Below are 19,261 nucleotides of genomic sequence, written 5' to 3'. Positions count from 1 at the left end.
TCAGGTTATAAGATATAGGGTTCCAAAATGATCAAACAATATAAGCACAAAGAATTCCATTTAATGAACTAATAGAAATTAGTAGTATAATTATGTTACCTATCTTGCATGTGTGTGAGTGTGTGTATATGTATATATACACCCCTTTCTTCCAATCTCTTTTCCTCAATCCCAGTTGTTTTTTTCTTTTGAGTTGTTTCTCCTCTTTCACAATATCTACTATACATTTTGGGTCAAATTTACTGTTTCAGTTTTTTATACTAGGGAGACAATATGATGTTTACACATGTGATTTTGATTTATTTCACTTATGAGTATGGTCTCAAGTCACCTCCATTTACTTATAAAAGTCTCCATGCAATCATTTTTATAGCTGACTAGTACTACATTGTATAAAAATACATCTTTTTTATTCATTCCTTGATTGACAGGCATTTAACTTGTTTCCAAAATTTAGCTATTGTAAATTGTGCTGCTATAATATAATGCTATAATGTTGGAAAGCACAAATTCACAGTGGATAGTTTTACATACTTCCCTGATGGATAAATAGAGACTTGATGTTATTGGTATCACACTTTTGAGATTTCCTATTATCTCATTAGGGGGTGACATATCTTCTCCCACCTACTAAGACTAAGATTAAGACTCGGACTAAATCTAAATGTAAGACTAAAACTAAGATTAAGACTGAGGCTAAGATTAAGTCTAAGACTAAGACTACCAACATTAAAGATGTTCCAGGGCAAGATATTCATTATGTTAAGATCACCACTGACCTCCACAGTAACTGATATTCCTTCTGACTATTGTGTGCAACCAATAAAGTGCGACTAGCTCACCTTTCAGCCTTCCTATGAGCCAGTGGCAGCCATATGGGGCCCAGGAGGATAAGCAAGAAGCCAGTTTGTCCTTCCCGTGAGCCAACTGACACACAGGCTGGGAATCAAAAAGACCCAACACACAAATCCCCACCCCAGTAAGCAACCAGCTATTTTAGAGGGACATGGGCTGAGCTGATAGTAACTGAGGTACAAAAATAACCTACTGTTTGTACTGTTTAATTGACTTTAGGGCCTAAAACCAGTAGTCTAAGCATCTGTTTAGAGGATAACGATATGAAATACAGCAACTGGGCTGGGGATTTAGCTCAGCGGCATAAGCACAAAAGACCAAAAAAAAAAAAAAAAAAAGAAAAGAAAAGAAAAGAAAAAGAAATATAGCAACTATGGGAATTTTCCTTCTGTCTTGTTTTTGAAACACAATATTGCTCACATTTTTTGTTTCACTTTGAGATTTCCTATTTTCTTTTTGTTCCGTTGTTTTTTGTTTCATTCAATGTTCTGCTTTAATTGATTTTATTATGTTCTGTTTTGTTTGGTTTTATTATGTCTGATGGTATGAGCAGCAATTTCAAAGATAACATGAGGCATTATGGTAACCACTGTTGATGTCCTATTGTTCTGTTTTGAAATTTTGTATCACTTTCACTTTTTGTTTTGATTTGCTTTATTCTGTTTTATTTTATTTGACTTTCAAGTAAAAAAAATGTAAAAAGTGGCCAACTCAGAGTGTCATTGTCTCTGACTGTCCTGAGGCATTGGCCTTTCAGCCCTCCTTTTATAAATTACTAAAATTGTTTCTGTTTTTTTTCTTTACTGTACTTCTGATTCAGGCAGTTGGGGATCTTGGCCAGGTCTCTGACACTTAAATGTTTGTTTTATATAGTTGGGTGCTCAGGTATTGGTGCACATATTTACAATGGTTACCTCTTAGATTGTTTGCTTCCAAGGATAACTTTATCTATCTTAATCAGTTTTGGCTTGAAATCCAGTTTCTCTGCAAATAGAATATCTACTCTTGGTTTGTTTTTTTTTTTCCAGTTTTTTTGGACCTATAGGGTGTTGCTTTTCATCCTTTGATTTTCAGTTTGTGAATTTCTTTTTGAATTATACATGTTTCTTGTCTGCAGTGCATTGTTGGATCTTGTCTTTTTATTCATTCTGGTATCCTAATTTGTTTGACTGGTGAATTGACACCAATTTGCACTGATGGTTATAACTCATGTATACTGACTTACCCTTATGTTACTTTCCTGTTATTGGTCCCTTTTTCCCTCTACTTCCTTGCCTTGCCTAATGCAGTCTTTCTGTTTGCATTCATAGACTTTTAATCCTTGTTACCTATTTCTAGAATATACTTCAGAACATTTGGAATGCTGGTTGGGTGGTCATGACTTTCCTTAGGTGTTCTTTGTCATGGGAGTATCTTACTTCTTCCTCACTTTTGAAACACACTTTTGCAAAGTATATTAATCTGGGTTGATTATTTTATTTTATGGCTTGCAATACTTCACTCCAAACTCTGCTTTAATTGAGGATTTGAATTAAGAAGTCTAACTTCTCATGAGTTTTTCTTTTTAAGTGATTTGTTCCTTTTCTCTAGCAGTTTTTAGTACTGTGTTCTTGTATTGAATTTCTGGAATCTTGATTGTTATATCCCTTGGTGTAGATTTCTTTTTTATCTAGACTAATTGGAGTTCCATATGCCTCACTTATTTGTATGTCAGATTATTTTTCCAGCCTGGGAAGTTTTCTGCAATTAATTCTGTGAACATTTTTTTTTGATCATTTGTGCTGTCTCCTGCATTTTCATTGACTCTGATCAATGTTACGTTATTCTTTGCATCATCTAGGAGATATTGAATTGATTTCTTATAACTATTTACTATTTTTTAAGAAATATCTTTTTTCATTATCCCTAACTGCATTCCTGTCTTTTATATGTGAAATTCTGTGCTCATATTGAACCATTCTATCTCATATACTTTCAATGGAATTTTTAATTTGTTCATCAGTTTGAATCTGTTTATGGACTCCATTTCTTTCCTATGTCCAGTGCTTACAATTTCTGTCATTTTCCTAAATTCCACTATTTTTTAAAACCTGTATATACTCTACTGTCACTAAGCATATTTTTCATTATGGTCACCATCTCTGTAGTTAGCTGAGAAGCTATTTTTTTATTTCACTTTTTCTAGTCTTGTTCATCTGCCTCATTACATCCACTGCTAGCACTTCAGAGACCCCAGGTGGGCGGTTTTCATGTTGTTTCACCTCATTGCCCTCTGGGTTTGCCTTGGGTGAGCTGAAAGTATTGGAATTTGCATCTTGTTTAGTTTTCTCCTCATTTGTTCTTAGTTTAATTTCTGGGCTGATGGTTCTATAATTACCTGTGGCAGTACCTTTATTGCTAGTATTTAGAACAGCCGTTAGGAAATGGCTACTTGTAAGAGGTGTCTTCCTGGGGTAGTTGGCTTTTGAGTCTGTTGCAAGATCTCACCTCTTCAATTCATTGGCTAAGAGAAGTTGCTGCCTTCTGGGCCCAGCCTTTGGTTTTTTGCCACTGGCTAGTGGTATTTTTTATGAGCCTGAGGCAATCTCTATCTTGGTATGCCAGGAAGAACAACTGATTAGAACAGTTATTTCACTTATATCTATACCTTGAAAAATTCAGCGTTAGTGCAACTAGAGAGTCTCTAAATTTTTTGTAAAATTCAACATTGAATCCATCAGAGTCTGGGGTTTTTGGTTGTTGTTATTGGTAAGCTTTTAATTTCATTGGCTGACATCAGGTTTTTTAGAATTTTTATGCCTTCTTGTTTCAATTTTGGTAATTTATATAAGGCTAGGAATCTGTCCATTTCATCTGTGTTTTTCATCTTATTATGTTCTTGAAGTAAATATTGATGATCTTCTGGACTTTTGCAGAATCCATTGTGATTTTACCCCTTTCATTGTTATTTGCTTTAAATTGAATCTTTCTTTCCCTTTTTTGATAAGATTGGCTAGAAGTTTGTGAATTTTTAAAATCTAATATGTAGAATATATAAAGAACTCAAAAACACTGTACCCCTTCAATTTAAAGACCCAATCCACAAATAGGCATCTTAAATGAATACATACTTCTCAGATGACAAATTACAAATGGCAAATAAGTACATGAACAAAAATTTCAAAATTACTGGTCATTCAAGAGATGCAAATTAAAACAACAATGGCATTCCATCTCACTCCAGACAAAATGGCTATTATTCAAGAAATCAACCAATAACAAACGCTGAGTGGGCTGTACAGAAAAAGTAATCCTGCTCCATTGTTGGTGGGAGTGTAGACTGCTCCAATCCCTGGGAAAGTTAGGGAAGTGTAGAGATTCATCAAAATAACTAAGAAAAATAAAAGCTATGCAAGCCATGTGGGTTCCAGGGAAAGAAAAGAGCATCTCCTGAGAATTGGCCATGCGGGGACTTGAGGGACCAACCAAGAAGTTAACCAGCCAGCCTTCTGGTAAGCCACACCAGCCACGTGGGTTCCACAGAGCGAAGCGTCAGTACTTCCTGTGAGTGGCCGGCATCCAGACTGAAAATCAAACACCATCTGTGTTGCTCCCCACACACCCCCACCTGCCACAAGCAACAGAATGGTTCAGAGCACAGACTGAGTTGACAGCAACTAAGGTACATAAAGCAACTAAATTCTTGTATTGTTTGGTAATTATGCAGGCAGGGGTGGGGGCAGAGGTCTGAGCATCTCTTGGGAGGATTGCAGTATGCAATAATGCAAATACTGGGGATTTTATTCTGTCTTGTCTTTGAAGTCAAATATTGTTTTCATTGTTTTGCCTTTTTCTGATTGTTTTTCTTTATTCAATACTCTATTTTGATTGGTTTATTGTGTTTCATTTTTTATTTGATTTTGCTATACCTGAAGACATAGACAACTATTGTACAGATAACAAGATACTCTGTGGTAGATATTGTTACTTTCCTGGTATTCTGCTTTGATGTTCTGTACCAATTTTGCTGCACTGTTTTGATTGGCTTTGTTCTGTCTTGTTTTGTTGTACTTTACTATGTTTAAAATAAAAAAAGAAAGTTAAAAAAGAGGTTCCATTTGATACAGCTTTTCCCCTTCTTGGTAACTTCCTGAAAGAATGAAAAGCATCATACCAAAGAAATACATGCATTCCCATGTTATAGCAATACAGTTTATAGTAACTAAATCCTGGAAACAGCCCAAATGCTCATGGACTAATGAATGAATAAAAAATATTGTGCTTTTTTTTAATGCAATGGAATACTGCTCTGCCCTGAAGTTGAATAAACTTGAAACATTTCTAGCTAAATGGATCCACTTTGAGACCATGTTCCTAAATGAGATAAATTTGACAAACATGCGTAAATATCACATGGTTTCTCTAGTGTGAGAAACTGAAAAGGCAAATGAAGAAGAAAAAGTGTAACATAAAAATAGGAAGAAAGTGAATGGAAAGGGGAACCATGGTGGGTGGAAGGGGAAAGGAAGAAAGGGAATAAGAAAAGTGTGACTAGAAGGCAACAAGGAAACAAAGCTTTTGTAAATGAAGAGGAGTAGAGGGGTTGAAAGAAGAGTAGTCAAGTGGGCAAAAAAGAAGAACCAAGACATACCATGCACAATACAAATGCCTCATGATGAATGTGAGCACTATGTATCAAAAAAATAATTTTAAAAGTATATTAAAGATGATAAATAAATGGAGACCACTATAAAGCAGCTGTAAGAGAGAGTTAGAGTTTATCAGTTGGCTTTCTAAGTTTAATTAGGAGTCTGTCCCAGGCCTAAGCAAGTGGATTCACACTAAGTGAACTTCATCAGTTTGGTCCCTGTTAAGACCTATAGAGTGGTCTGTGATGTCGTGAAGACTCAAGGACAAGAGAAGGCCACAATTAATTCAATAGAGACTGTAGCTGCAGGTGTCTCACTCCTGCCTTGAATGTCAACCTGGAGATAAGACAGTTCCCCTAATTAGCATAATTTACTACTTGGGAAAGTCTTTGAACTGACTCCCAAGTCCAGCTCAGTTCCCTTGCTTACCTCAGTATCCCTTTCCTTTCTTTGAAAATCAAATAAATGTAAGCTGCCCAGAGAAGTGTAAATAAAATCCAAAATGTATAGTAGATATTGTAAAATGGGAAGAAACTGTTCAAAAGAAGAGAGAAACTGGGATGGGGAAACAAGAAAAGAAGAAAAGGATATATATATATATATATATATATATATCCTTCTCTTAAAATAAAATTAGTTCTAATGAACTAATTTCTATTAGTTCATTGAAAAGGAAGGTTTGTGTTTATATTGTTTAATCCATTTTTCATACCAACAGTTTGTAATCTGAGCAACTACTTTGAAGGTAACAATATGCAATATATTAGCTATTTTTACTCTCCTATTATTTTTTTTGAAACTTTGTGTCATCATTTTTCTAGTTAATAAAAAAGATGGTCCCCCTTTGGTAAGAAGAAAAATGCCAAGCAACACAAATATCAGAAAGGCCTTTTCTTCTTTGGATTCTGCACAACAAAATTGGAGGCATGGAGATGCTCAAAGTTGGAATTCCTGATAACTCACAAGAAGAACAAACTTTGATCAGATGAAAATACTTCCCATTCATGCCTGAGGTTCAGGAAACTGAAAGATGTAACCCTGAAAGGTGTCACCCTGTAGTTGCTGACCACTCAGTCAGATGTGCAGTCAACATTGACATTGGTCCCTTCACTGTGCCCATTAGAAAAAGCATACTTGAAAGCCTGCCATTTGCATTTTTCTACCAGTGTCCACTAGTACTAGAGCTGTAAATTTATCCTAGATTTCTTTCCACTGTATTTGCTTGTCATTGGCTTGAGCTTGGATCTCAGCCACTCTTGCTATTGCTTTAAATATTTTGGACTTTCACAGATGTTTTTCTTTTAGTAGTATTATTTATTAACAAATGCCAATATTTCCTATAATGCTTTGGTTTGGGTTGAGGCACAACAGACACTAGAAAATAGTGAAGAAGCCACTCATTGTGGAGAAAACAGAAACAAATAGATTTCAGGTATGAGCTTTGTCAGCCAAAGAAGGAGATGCAGTCAGCAATACGCTAGGCCCAAACAGCCAATCAATGGAAAATATTTCCCCTCTTTTTAAAAAATTTTGTTAATATATATTTGTTGTAATAAATTATTACATTCACCTTGTATCCCCTATTTTAAAATGAATTATAATAAACGCAGATTAACAGACAAACAAGACACCAAATTACATTGCAGGAGAAACTCATGGTTCTCGGAAGCTTTCAGTCTCAGCAAAGCTTTAATCTGAAAGTGATTCAGGTTCACTGTAGTATACTTTTAGATACCTTGGCCATGTTGGAATATAATAATTCATTGTCTCCTAGGTCTAGGCTTCTAACTGTAAATAAACTAGTCAGAATTTTCCTTAGGGGATACAATTAAATCTTTTTATTTATTTTAAGTAAATCTTAACACAGTTTTTTTTTTTGTAATGCTGAAGAAAAAAAGACTCATTTTAAAAATCAGTTCTCTATATTGTCTGAAAGTAGCAGCTTCTGCCCTCTGAGCACAGCCCTGTGCCCTCTTCCTGCCCAGCCTCACTTTGGGGAAACAGTGGGTTCCCAACTCTCTAACTTGCTGGAACCCAGTGCCTTCATCCTCCTACATTACCTGTCCTTACAGGATTTCACTTCCTAATTTGTGGTGCCCATGTCAGGCTGGCAAGTCCCTGGTTGCATACTCTAGTGGACTGAGGCTGACCACGTGGTCAAAATTATAAACAGGTGATTTTTAAGTAACTGTCTCTATTTGAACTCACTCCTTTCAACCACAAACTCTATCAAAACCTTTGTAACTCTGTCTCCTCTGCTCAGAAGTTTCTAAGCTCAAGCTTTCCTGAGCCAAGCTAGCCAAATAAAGATCTAGCTTTCTCTACCTCTTCTAGTATGTATGTGATTCTTTATGCCATCTGAAGAAGTCTGGTGTCCTGTTTTCCATAACAATATTTTCATTCTTTTTATATCAAAGGATTACAATAAAAATATGGAAAAGGAGGAAAGGGCATCAAGGTATGAAAAGGGAACAGTAGAAGGTAGATTATTCAATGAAGAAATCCTGGAATCTTCAAAAAGTTGAAATAAGGATTGCCAAAGATATTAATTTTAAATTATTAGGCAAGCATGTAGGAAGGCATATGTAGCATTTCTCTCACAATTCAGAGTCCTTTGACAGAGCCATACAGGCCTAGGCAGATAAAACTTTGGTATCACTGCCCTGATCATAAGAAAAGACTTGCAGCTGTAATCTGGTTCTCTGATTTATAGGATTAATATTCTCATTCTGGAAATTTACTCTGAAAGCAGATAATGTCACATAGGACAGTAAGACTTTTTTTCTTGAGGACTGGAGGATGAAAATTTTTGATCAGTTCTTAAGAATAGAACTGATTTAAAGGCAAAGAAGTCAGCCCACCCTTCCTGTGAGCCCATGGCAGCCATGGGCCAGGAAGAAAACCAGAAAGTCAGCTTGCCCTTCCCATGAGCCAGCCAGCACAGGGGCTGGGAGACAAGAAGAGTTATCCACCCCCTCCCTGCTTCTGTAGGCAACTGGTTGATTTGGAAGAGAACTGGATAGGACTACAGCAAATGTACAAAAACACCTTAATGCTGGATTTGATTGATGGACCTTGCAAGCTGGGACCAGTAGGCTGAGCGTCTGTTTAGAGGATAACAATATGCAATTAGCAACTACGGGGGTTTCTTTCTGTCTTGTTTTTGAAATCCAGTATTGTCCTCACTGTTTTGTTAGTTCTTTTTTATTGTTTTTTTTCCCCTTCAGAATTAAAAATTTTAAAAAAATAATAGAGCCAAAGGTTTAGTCAGAAAAATTAAGGACACAAGGCCTTCATCGTGTGTCCCATTGAAATGCTGCATCCACCAGAAAGTGCCCTTTAATGGTGACAAACCACCCTCCCAGGGGCACTCCAGATGTGCTCTTATCGGAGCTGTTTCCCTGGAAAAGACTACCTCTGATCCGTGAAAGTGACGTATTTCACAGTCTGCATTGAGTGGTGCATACACCACTATGTCCCATTGGTAGGATTGAATGGGACCAAAGAGAAGAACTTGTGAACAGATCCTATTCACTGATAGATACAAGAAGAAATGGATGGGGGGGGGGGTCCTTACTATCCTCCAGAGATGGGATATCTGGTCACTAAGGAGTCATCTGTATCTGGAAATTCAGTTGCCAGAGGAAAGCTACAGTCAGCAAAGGGCATTGACATTGTTAAGGGGAAGTGCTTACAATATAAGTAAATACCTCCTTGATGAGTTTCTGCTCCAGTTGTACAGTGCACAGAGACTTAGAAAAGAAAAGTAGCCCTGTAGTCATAAAGGCCATGCCCACCTTCCTGTTTTTTGTCTGCCTTGAAGTCCCACAGATGAGTGGCCCAGAGCAGAATCTGTCAGTAGCGATTTCCACAGGGAACTGAAGAAGTAGAACAACAAGAAGTAGAGATTTCCACAGGGAACTAAAGAAGTAGAACAGGAAGTAGAGATTTCCACAGGGAACTGAAAGTGGTTGCTTAGCTCATACCCAATAAGGTGGCTTGGATGTAAGCTCAGAGGCTTTTGGATCCCACAGTAAGCAACCCCAGGCAAGAAACTTTAGCTGCCATTGGACTGGTCTCCCAAAAAGTCACAACCTCCTGAGAGAAGAGAGACCAAGAAAGGTAAGGTACCAAGAATATGAGTAAAAGATAAGACTATTAGACTTAAAAAACACTTTCAAGGAAGACTGTGGTTGAGGTTTAAAGGAAACAATCATTCTACCAGGGCTCTCACTATGCAGTTTTAATTAAGTTGTGAAGACTTGGGAAGAGATTTGAACAGCAAATTTAATTATACCAAGAATGTGTCATCCTTGTAGATTTACCAATAATTCAAGCACTGTATCTAAAGTTTTATTTTGACAGTTGAAATTTAACAAGACAATTTCCTCCAGACTCACAGAGAGACTTTTAGTTTTAGATAGGGATACTTATAAACTCTATGTCTATAAACTTTTAGGGAAGGTATTGTATTTTCCTATGATTCCTCTATATTTGCTGGGCAGGGTGAGCTCAGGGGAGGAGTAGTGCTGCTAAGTATTTTAACTCCTTTGTTGCCAATGGGTAGTTACCATACTTGTTACTTCAAGGGCAATCTAGTTTCTATGAGCTGACTGCTTTGCAAATTAATGTCCCTAAAAATTTTGAAAAAATATTAATTTTATCTTAGTGTCTTCCTTCTTCAAAAGGGACAAGATAGGTTAGGTAAAATTAGCACTAATATGAAGTTTATTATCCATTTTTAGTTAGAGATTTTGTATCATATATAATAGATGATGTCAGAGGACCAGCAGAGGGATCAGGCTTGCATAAAGGCAACGTGGCCTGGAATTTATTGTGCCTGGATGTAGGTAGAAATCTTCATAAGATCATAAGACCTGCTGCCCCAAACAAAGAGAAGTGTGTAACTTTTATAGGGATGAAGAGAAAGCAGAGGGTATTAGGCAGAAAGATCCCAGTGAAATCTGTAGTCAAAGTTCTCTGGCAGTCTAATGCCTCAGCGGGAAAAGTCCTTGATGTGTCCGAAGTAAATTCTCCCCAGATGTTCCCAAGATCTGCAAAATTTCTTCTCCTGTCCTATCTACTTTCTTTTTTTTTAATTTTTATTTTTTTAAAAAAAGAGACTAAGATAAAAGAGAACATAACAACACAGGTTAGAACAACTTAAGCAACATAGTGTTTCACCACAAGATAACCTGACATAACATTAGTTACCATAGTGTCTTTTTTCTTGAAATATTTGAGTATACCTTCATATACGATAGATCAAACATAACAAGACAGTGTAAAACCTCTCAAGAGAATGAAAGCATTACAGGTCCTGTGCTTGCCAATGACAGTCTCCTGTGCTGAGCTGAATTCTATGGAGAGTAGTGTTTGTGCTGGCAAGCAGGTTAGGGGTTGTGAGTCAGGTCCAAGTTGAACCTTACAGATTCCTCAATTGATTAATATGCCTACATGTAGAGATATGACTCAAAGTTTTAAGGTAATAAAGAAGGCAGATATAAATGAAGATACATACATATACACCAAGCTTTATCCTGTTTTTGATTACACTTTGGCATATGTAGACTTGGCTCTGAAATGAATGGTTTAAGTGTCTGGCTTCATGGTAAGATGATGGAATAAAAGTGTCCATCATAAGACCTCAGAATTTAGAAATAGGTGGTGGGAGAGATACAAGCACAAATAAATAGAAAAAAAAGTACAAAGTGAATTGCATCTTCAAACTCACTTCTCAGGAGGAGTGGAAGCCTATTCTACAAGTTCAAGGTGAGCCCTATGATAACAGACTGGCAAACCTAGCTTCAGAAGTAAAGCCCTGGTTCTTAGATGCTTTAGTTTCACTGAGATTTACTTGAACAGTGATTCATCCTTGATGGCAAGCTAGCTTTGGAAAAAAAAATCAATTGCAGCATTTGCTGTATTTTGGATGACTATAACCAGGAGCCATCTTGAGAGGGTGCCTCTTATTTGAGACCTGGTGATTCTAGAGATCAGAAAACATGGAACAATCATAATTGTAGGTCCCTTAGGATACCCTGCTGCAGTGACTGTGTAGAAGACAGGCTGGGGTTACCACAGTAAAAAGAGAGAGGGTACGTCACAGGCCTACTGAGAAGTTTATACAGCAGGGAACTCCAGGAGCTCTGGCTAGGGAAGGCAGTGTGGCTGGCAGTTGTGTGCTCTGTGGCCAGAACTCAGACCCATCAGTGGTGGTTTGCTTAAAGGGTCAGGTCTGAAGAGCATGCAGAGACATGCCAGCAGCAGGCTGCTTGGTTGTAACAGCCACTCCCTCCAGTCTACAACTCTGTACTGAACTCAGTCAGAAGCATAGAAGTCTGCGGGCTTCACTCTCTGAGGCACTCAGGTACTTGCCTTGGCTTGAGTGTTTGTCACACTCTCTAATGAGCACAGCCCCTGTGCTACCATGGTTTGAGGTCAGTCTGGGTAGGGCTGGTGGTCTGCATTGTGTCTGTGTGGTGCTGGTGTCACTGTTCCTTCCCTTGAGAGAGTGGAAACACGAGGAAAGTGTGCCATTGGAAAAGAGTACCAGCGCATGCTATAGACATAGCTCCAGTTTCTTTTTTCTAGAAGGACAGTGTAGCCATTTTTTGAATTTTTTCCACTTGTTATTTTATCTTAAAATTGAATTCTTGTTCTGTACTTTCTCAAGCCAAAGTATGGATTTTCAGTATTCCTGAGAAATTCTAGGTGTGATGGGTCTGGAAGGAGTAGATCCTGAGTTTAATCAAACGAATGCTGTTATGGATCACCTCGAGTGCTTTTAACTGAGTCATGGAATTTTCAGTGTTTTTGAAAGAACAGTTTTTAGTATGATTTTCTTTTCTCCTTACTGCCTGTACTTTATTACTTCTCACTTACCTCAGAAGGATTTCTGGCTCTCTCTTCCTGCCACAGGAGCTGAAGGTGCTGACCAAGCTTATGTCTGTGGCTTGTACCAGACTGCACCATGATCTTGTTCTTCCCTTCTGGGCTGCTGAGGCCTGACGATCCCCTTCTATATCTGTCTGCCTCTCTCCCTTTTTCTCACTGTGTCTCTTCCTTCCTTTCTGTCTGTGTCTGTCTGTCTGTCTCTCTCTCTCTCTCTCTCTCTCTCTCTCTCTCTCTCTCTCTCATTTTATTTGCTCTTTTGAGACAGAGTCTGGCTATGCAGTTCAGGCTGGTCTGAGCTCACTATGTAGACTTGCCTCAAACTCACAGTAATCCTCCTGCCTCAGCCTTCTGAGTTCTGGGATTATAGACTTGCATGTATCACTTCACCTGGATGACCATTTGCTTCTGAGCCAAGTTCTCCTCTCAACTCATTAACTTGGCACATGCTGAGAAGAATGACACTTCTGGACCTTGTGGGAATGAATTGTGGATGAGCAAAGGATGTTTGCAGACAGCCTGCTGCCTCAGGAGCAGAGTCAGAGGATGTAGGCATACACTTTGCCATGGTCAGGCTGGCCAGCCTCAGGACAAGTCTCGCCATGGATGTAATGTGGGAGACCAGGCAGGAGAACTCAGAACTGACCTTGTCCCTATCTGTCCCAGAGAGCATCTCCTCAGATAACTCAGGAGGAATCTTTCCATATGTCTTTTCCTGACTCTCTAGGTGACCTGCACATGGAGACTCTGGACATTGAAAATGACTTCTGGGGCCCTCAAAAGTGTCTCGCCAAGGAGATAGTTAACAAAGGAAGGAGATTGTGGCGGTAAGTGTGAGGTTTTGCCTGCCCAAACTTGGCCTCACCCTCCACATTCCCCACATTGGGTCCCCACAGACAACTACCCACAATCCCTCCCGTTGTTCCTCTCCTCTTGACAAATCAGTAAGAACAGACAAAAGTGAGATGACAAATCAGGAAGAACAGACAAAAGTGAGATACTGGCTTGGTGCTTTTAATATTGAGAACTATGTTTTCTAATAAAAAATTTTAAGTATACACAGAAAGTATAAGGAACTCCCCATAACCAGATTTAGCCATGATACCACTCAATTCATTTCAACTGTTCTCTGGCCTTCTTCCTTCTTTTAACAGTATTTTGTTTCAGCCCATGGTATCAGATGAGTTTATACTTAAATAGTTTATTATGCATCTCAAAATATAAAAATAGGTTTTCTTATATACATACTTAATTTGACAACTAAAAAGGCTGATATTTTTCATATCTTCTAAACCTACTGTCTGTTCACATTTGTTCAATTCTAAGTAATGTGCTCTGCTTAATGATCCATTGTACTCATGTACAATGAAGTTCATTGTTATATTTACTTTGTCTCTTAACTCTCATTTAAATTTCCCAAAATGAATATGCCTTTGATTCAGTAACAGCTACTATGAACCCTACTAGTTCACAAAACCCTCATAATAATTGGGAACACTAACATGTATGTGGTAGATCTACCCCACAAGGGATCAGTTTCTAAGTGATACATTTCCATAATTATAATCACAATTTCTTATGTAACACATTACCACATACCAGGCTATCACAGCCCCTGTCTCCTCCAGGAGATAAGCATACTCTTACTGACTACTTGCAGAAATCAAAATCTATCTACCTCACCTCCTTAATAACTCTGAAAAGCATTGTTTTCAACTCCAAGGAATACCACTAATATTGCAAGGATAAACAAGTGCTTTTTTCTATTTATTTTGGTATCAGGACTCAAATTCATAACCTTTCGTATTCCATATCCTTCTTTTAATTGTCATCACACTAGTAATAACTCACTACTACCAACATACATTAAGCTGTCACTTTACATTGGTTCACTCACAATTTAAAACTCTGTGATATGAGTGCTGATGTTACTCCTGTTTACCTACAACAAAACTAAGATTAAGGATGTGCAATCACTTCCCCCAGGATTCACATTTGCGAACAGGAGCCAGGACCTAAATCCAAATCTTGTGGCTCTGTAGTTGGACTGAAACCTCCCCACTGATCCACAAATCCCTACAGTGAGTCTGAAAAATCTCAGCGTCTACCTCTTTCTTTTCCTCCAGTGTTCACTTCCCTGTCGCTGGCCACTACCACTGGTCCAAAACTCATCTTGGCTTTGTGGTGAGAAAGGAAGTGACTGTTGAGATTGGATTCTGTGCGTGGGATCACTTTCTGAGCACACATAATCTACAGGACACCTGGATGGTGGCAGGACCTCTCTTCGACATCAAGGCTGAGCAGGGAACTATAGCTGCTGTGCACCTCCCTCATTTTGTGGTTGTCAAAGGTAAATCATAAAAGGAAGGGAAGGGTACTGATGAAACAGGCATGAAAGAGGTATAGGGTATGGGAGGGTGGGGAGAGACATCGTAGCTTCTTTAGAAAGACAGAGAGAGTTTTGGATGTGGACACTAAAAATGTTTTTGGTTTTCTTTCTGCACATATCTTTTCTAAAGCACATGCTTCTAGTTCTTATAATTGCTTTTTCCCCTGAGCTTACTTGAAAATTTCCCTAAGTGGAAAGTGACCTTAATAACACAATTAAGCAACATACTGTCTCTCAGGAACCCATCAGGAAACAAGTGATAGGCTCACTGAGATATTTGGATGGATTTTCAGACAGGACTATATACAAAACAAGGATAAGAGAACTAACAGTGAATTTTAGTATCATGAGTCATTCACAAATAAGAAGGCTTTATAGCTCTTAAAGGCAAAGAGTGAGAACAAATTATCACACTCCATTTTGTGCTGCAACCAGCAAAATGGGCTCCGTAGCACAAGAGAGTAATCATGAAGTAGCCCAGCATCTGTTACTTCCAAAGAAATACCATAGATAAAGTTCAGAAAACATAAGCTTACAACCATAAATCTCAGAAAGCTTATATAGTGTACCATACATGACAGCCAGTGGGAATCTCACATATCATATGAGCCCCTTAAAAGCTTCAGAGACTGAATTATCAGAAACAGGGCTGAAAAGTGTATTCTCAGAGACCTGACTGCTATATGAGGCAGATCTTCAACTGCCTGGATGAGGGGTACAGTGAAGGATGAACTAGAAACAGAGATAAATTTAATAATTTAGAGAAGGTGGGCTATAAGGTCAGTGCTTCCACATGTGCAAGGACAAAAGACCTATTTCATAGACCCACTGTTCTTTTTTCCAAGAAGAAGTGCAGGGGGAAAGGGAGGGTACTTTTCCTGAAATAGCAATGAAGTAGAAAGAGAAATGAGTTTTGCATCACAAAGAAACAAGCTAAGCTCCATCCCATCACCTCTGTACTTGGCCTCCCTCTGTCTTTCTCAGCAGACCTCATCCTTCTCTAAGAGCTCCATGGCCTTGCCGGCCATTAAGTCCTCCATTCTTTAGCCTCAGTTAATAATTTGTGCTCCCTAACAGTGTATAATACACTGAGATAAATGTGTGCTCTTAAAAATATGAGTAAGAAGCAAAAGATCATTAAAATGATAAATTTTGAACAAATTAACCTGGCAGAATACACGAAAAAGCATTTTTCAAAAGCTTAATTAACATATAAGCCTCATCTACATCTCATTGGACTTATAGAACAATATGAAAGATACAACAGAAAGGATAAATATTCAAAGAGATAGCTGCTGAGACATTTCTAGAATTGCTGAAAAATATGAGACTTTTTGGAATGAGAAATCCCCAAAATCCAAAGCAGGAAAAAGGAAAAGTTGAGGCTGGCCCCTCTTCAGGTACTCCTGGCAAAGCCACAGCAGCTCCAGCTGTATGAGGTCCCTACAGGCACAGGGTGAGTGTGCTCCTGCTTGTACAGGTCACTGGTACTTAGGAAAGCCTTGAGGCAGTGAGGACAGGCATGTGGGCGCATGAAGCTGAGTGCAGCTATGTTTGCATAGCTTGCGCTGCCTGAGAAACTCTCGCCACACTGCATGTAGGGAAAGCTATCACTCAGGCTGTGAGCTTTCGTGTTAGTGTCAGCATATTAAGGGCAGTGTGAGGAAGGTCTCTTGGAACTCACTACAAGTAAACTCTGATGGCTTCTCATCGACCTCCTCAACCCAGTCAATCCTAAGGGATCTGGATCCATCCTGATGCCTGGAGCCTGGCACTCCACATGCTCCATTGGCATTCCTACCACTTGCCACTGTGTGACCATCATCAGGCTGGACTTGGTGGGCAGCGCCAGCAGCCCAGCCAGAGGGTCCCTGAGGCCCATAGCTGTACTTGGGATGGGTGGACTCTCACCTGTCTCACTGGCACTGGAAGTGCCAACCTGACCATCAGCTCTGGTGGGGCAGCCTCGCTGCTCCAGTGTGTCCACTCATGCTTCCAGAGGCTGGACGACATCACTAAAGACCCTCAGTAGGTGCCACAATGGAACAGGCACTGGCCGAAATGCACTTGGATATGTTTGGTCAGGCTGGCACACTCAGCAAAGGCACACCCACACTTCTAGAGCAGAAGGGTCACTGACTCGAGTGCACCAGGGCATACCACTTGGGGTCCTAGGATGCCACACATGTCTTGTTGCACTGCAGGTACTTGAAGAACTGGTTGCCCATGTGCAAATGCCAGTGCATGACCAGGTCCACTGACTGATGGAGGTCCTTGCTGCCCTTGTCACAGCACTAGGGTTTTATGTTCTTGTGTGCATGCTAGTGCACCGGAAGCTACAGGGCTCAGAGAACACTCATATAGGAGAGTGCACAGGAGAGGCTTCTCCATGGAATGCATGCAACTGTGGCTACAGTAGGAGCTGAGCTGTGTGAAGCCCTTACCTCAGGCTGGGCAGTGATAGGGCTTCTGTGCTACATGGATGGGCTGGTGGCAGGTGAGGGATGAAGAGCAGATGAAGCTCTTCTTGCACTCAGAGGAGAGGAAGGGGCACTCCCAGGTGTGGGACTGCTAGTGGTTTCACAGGTCCTAGAGCTCGACACTTTGCTTACCTTGCCGCAGCACTCGCGTGGAGCCTTAGGGCCACAGTTCCACATCACGCTCCGATGCCTGCCATACACCAAAAGATCTGCGAAGCTCTTGCTACAGTCAGTGTAGGGACAGAACCCGTGCCCATATGACTGCCCACCCCTGTGGATCCTGAGCTTGGGGAGAGGGGTTGGGGCAGTGCACACTAGGACAACTCTCCCACATGTGAGGCCAAGAGTACTCACAGGCACATGGGCTACATGAAGCGGCGACTGTAGTGTGAAGAAGGGAAGGGCTTCTCTCCCATGTGATTGCTCTGGTGGCTGCAGAGCTCGGGTGTTAACTTGCAGGCTTGGGGGCACAGTGAGCACATTAGGGCCTAGGCTTTGCCGCTGAGCCCAACACTTTATCCCCACTGGTTTCTTCTCCCTTGGCTTCAGTTTCCTGCTTTGGCTTCACCTCTACCTCTTCCTCTGCATGGTCTGCAGGCACTTACAGGGCAGTGTGGTGCACAGCCTTAGGGGAATTTAGAAATGTCTTGGTTCAGGACAGACACTTACAGCAACAGTCACAGAGCTTGTACCCATGGGCAGGGGACTTGGTCTCTGTGGCCTGTATCTCTATGACCACGGTGAGTGAGGCTTCTCCATGTCAACATCATGAGAAAAGTTCCTTCTGCAAATAAAGGAACTGAGGTCCAGAGCAGCATTACAGCACTGAGGTTAAGTGCACAGTCGTGGAAGCCAAAATGCCCAGGTCCACATCTTGCCTCATCACTCCCCAGATGATGTGACCTTGTGTAATTTACTGTATGTCTGAGGACCTTAGTTTTCTCATCTGAATTGATTTGGACCGACTCCATGGCATCAGGATAACAGTAAAGGGCCTGTGCTAGGACCCAGCAGGGATCCCCTCATTGCTATTGTATTCACTGGTCTATAACCAGTCCAGGAGCTGAACCCATACTAGATTGCCAGGAACCACAATGATGTCACACATGATATGAAGCTGTTCATTCTTTGGAACCTACTTCTTCTGAGTGCATCATAAAGAGACCTGAAAACACTCAGGTTCAGCCACATTTTTCTTCACAGACCACAAGGGTTACCAGGAAGACTGAGCCAAGTGTTTGAAGAAGACACAAGTGTTAATGTGGTTGGTCAAGCTGTGTTTCATGCCTGATAAGGGAGAGCCTATGCTACAGAGTGCTTTACTGTGAGAAACTCAGTCTTCACAACGGCAAGAGGAGGTATGCACATGCTTGTTGGTGATTCACAAAGAGGTTAAGTAACTTGTTCAGAGTTGTGCAGCTGGCAAGGAATTTCAATGAATAATCAAGGCCAGGTAGTTCCCACCCTTTGTGATTTGTCAGAGCCTCACTCGTGTATGATGTGGGTCCCATTGTCCCTCTTGGACCAGAACCTAGAACACACTGCCAGGTCACTCAGTAGGAGACCAGGGCCAGGTTAGAATCAGCCATAGGCACAAGAGCAGTATCCAAAGGAGACTGTTCTCTTAGAGATAAGAGGAAAAAAAGCCAAAGAAAAGATTGGAGAAAAGATTGGGCACCCAAGCTCAGAAGGGGGGCAGCCAAGAGGCTTTCCTGACTCAGAACACTCACAGTGCTCTGGGCTGTGTTCAGCTCAATGGCTGTTTTCTCTCTTGGCCATAAGCCATGCTTGTGTATCCAAGGTGACAGCTATGTCCACAGGGCACCCATAAACACATATGAGATTCCACAATGAAGACACAACCACATAAACACACTATGCCCTTTCGGTTTTCTAAATATGTCTAATGAGTTCAGATAAAGGCAATTCTGAGACAAGGTCCTGGACTTCCTGCCAGTGATTTTTGTCCTAGTCACCAGTAAAACTTCTTCCCCTTTAGACTCTGGTATTCCCTG

At 40.2% G+C, this 19,261-nt stretch overlaps 1 protein-coding gene across 1 annotated transcript in view; it reads left to right on the top strand.

The window, feature by feature from the left end:
• The first annotated feature begins 9,582 nt into the window (after positions 1-9,582).
• Nlrp1 (NLR family pyrin domain containing 1) overlaps positions 9,583-19,261 on the top strand; it is a 33,327-nt gene continuing 23,648 nt past the window's right edge. Inside the window, exons 1-3 of the mRNA XM_013152006.2 lie at positions 9,583-9,605; positions 13,105-13,204; positions 14,504-14,727. Coding sequence (XP_013007460.2) covers positions 13,116-13,204; positions 14,504-14,727 — 313 coding nt within the window. The 5' untranslated portion in view covers positions 9,583-9,605; positions 13,105-13,115. The remainder of the gene's footprint in view (positions 9,606-13,104; positions 13,205-14,503; positions 14,728-19,261) is intronic.

Source organism: Cavia porcellus, unplaced genomic scaffold (assembly GCF_034190915.1).
Source record: "Cavia porcellus strain 051 isolate PalLab524CR breed Dunkin Hartley unplaced genomic scaffold, mCavPor4.1 scaffold_6, whole genome shotgun sequence".
Lineage (NCBI taxonomy): Eukaryota > Metazoa > Chordata > Mammalia > Rodentia > Caviidae > Cavia > Cavia porcellus.
The sequence above is the reverse complement of the archived record's forward strand: the minus strand, read 5'-3'. Positions and strand labels throughout refer to the sequence as shown.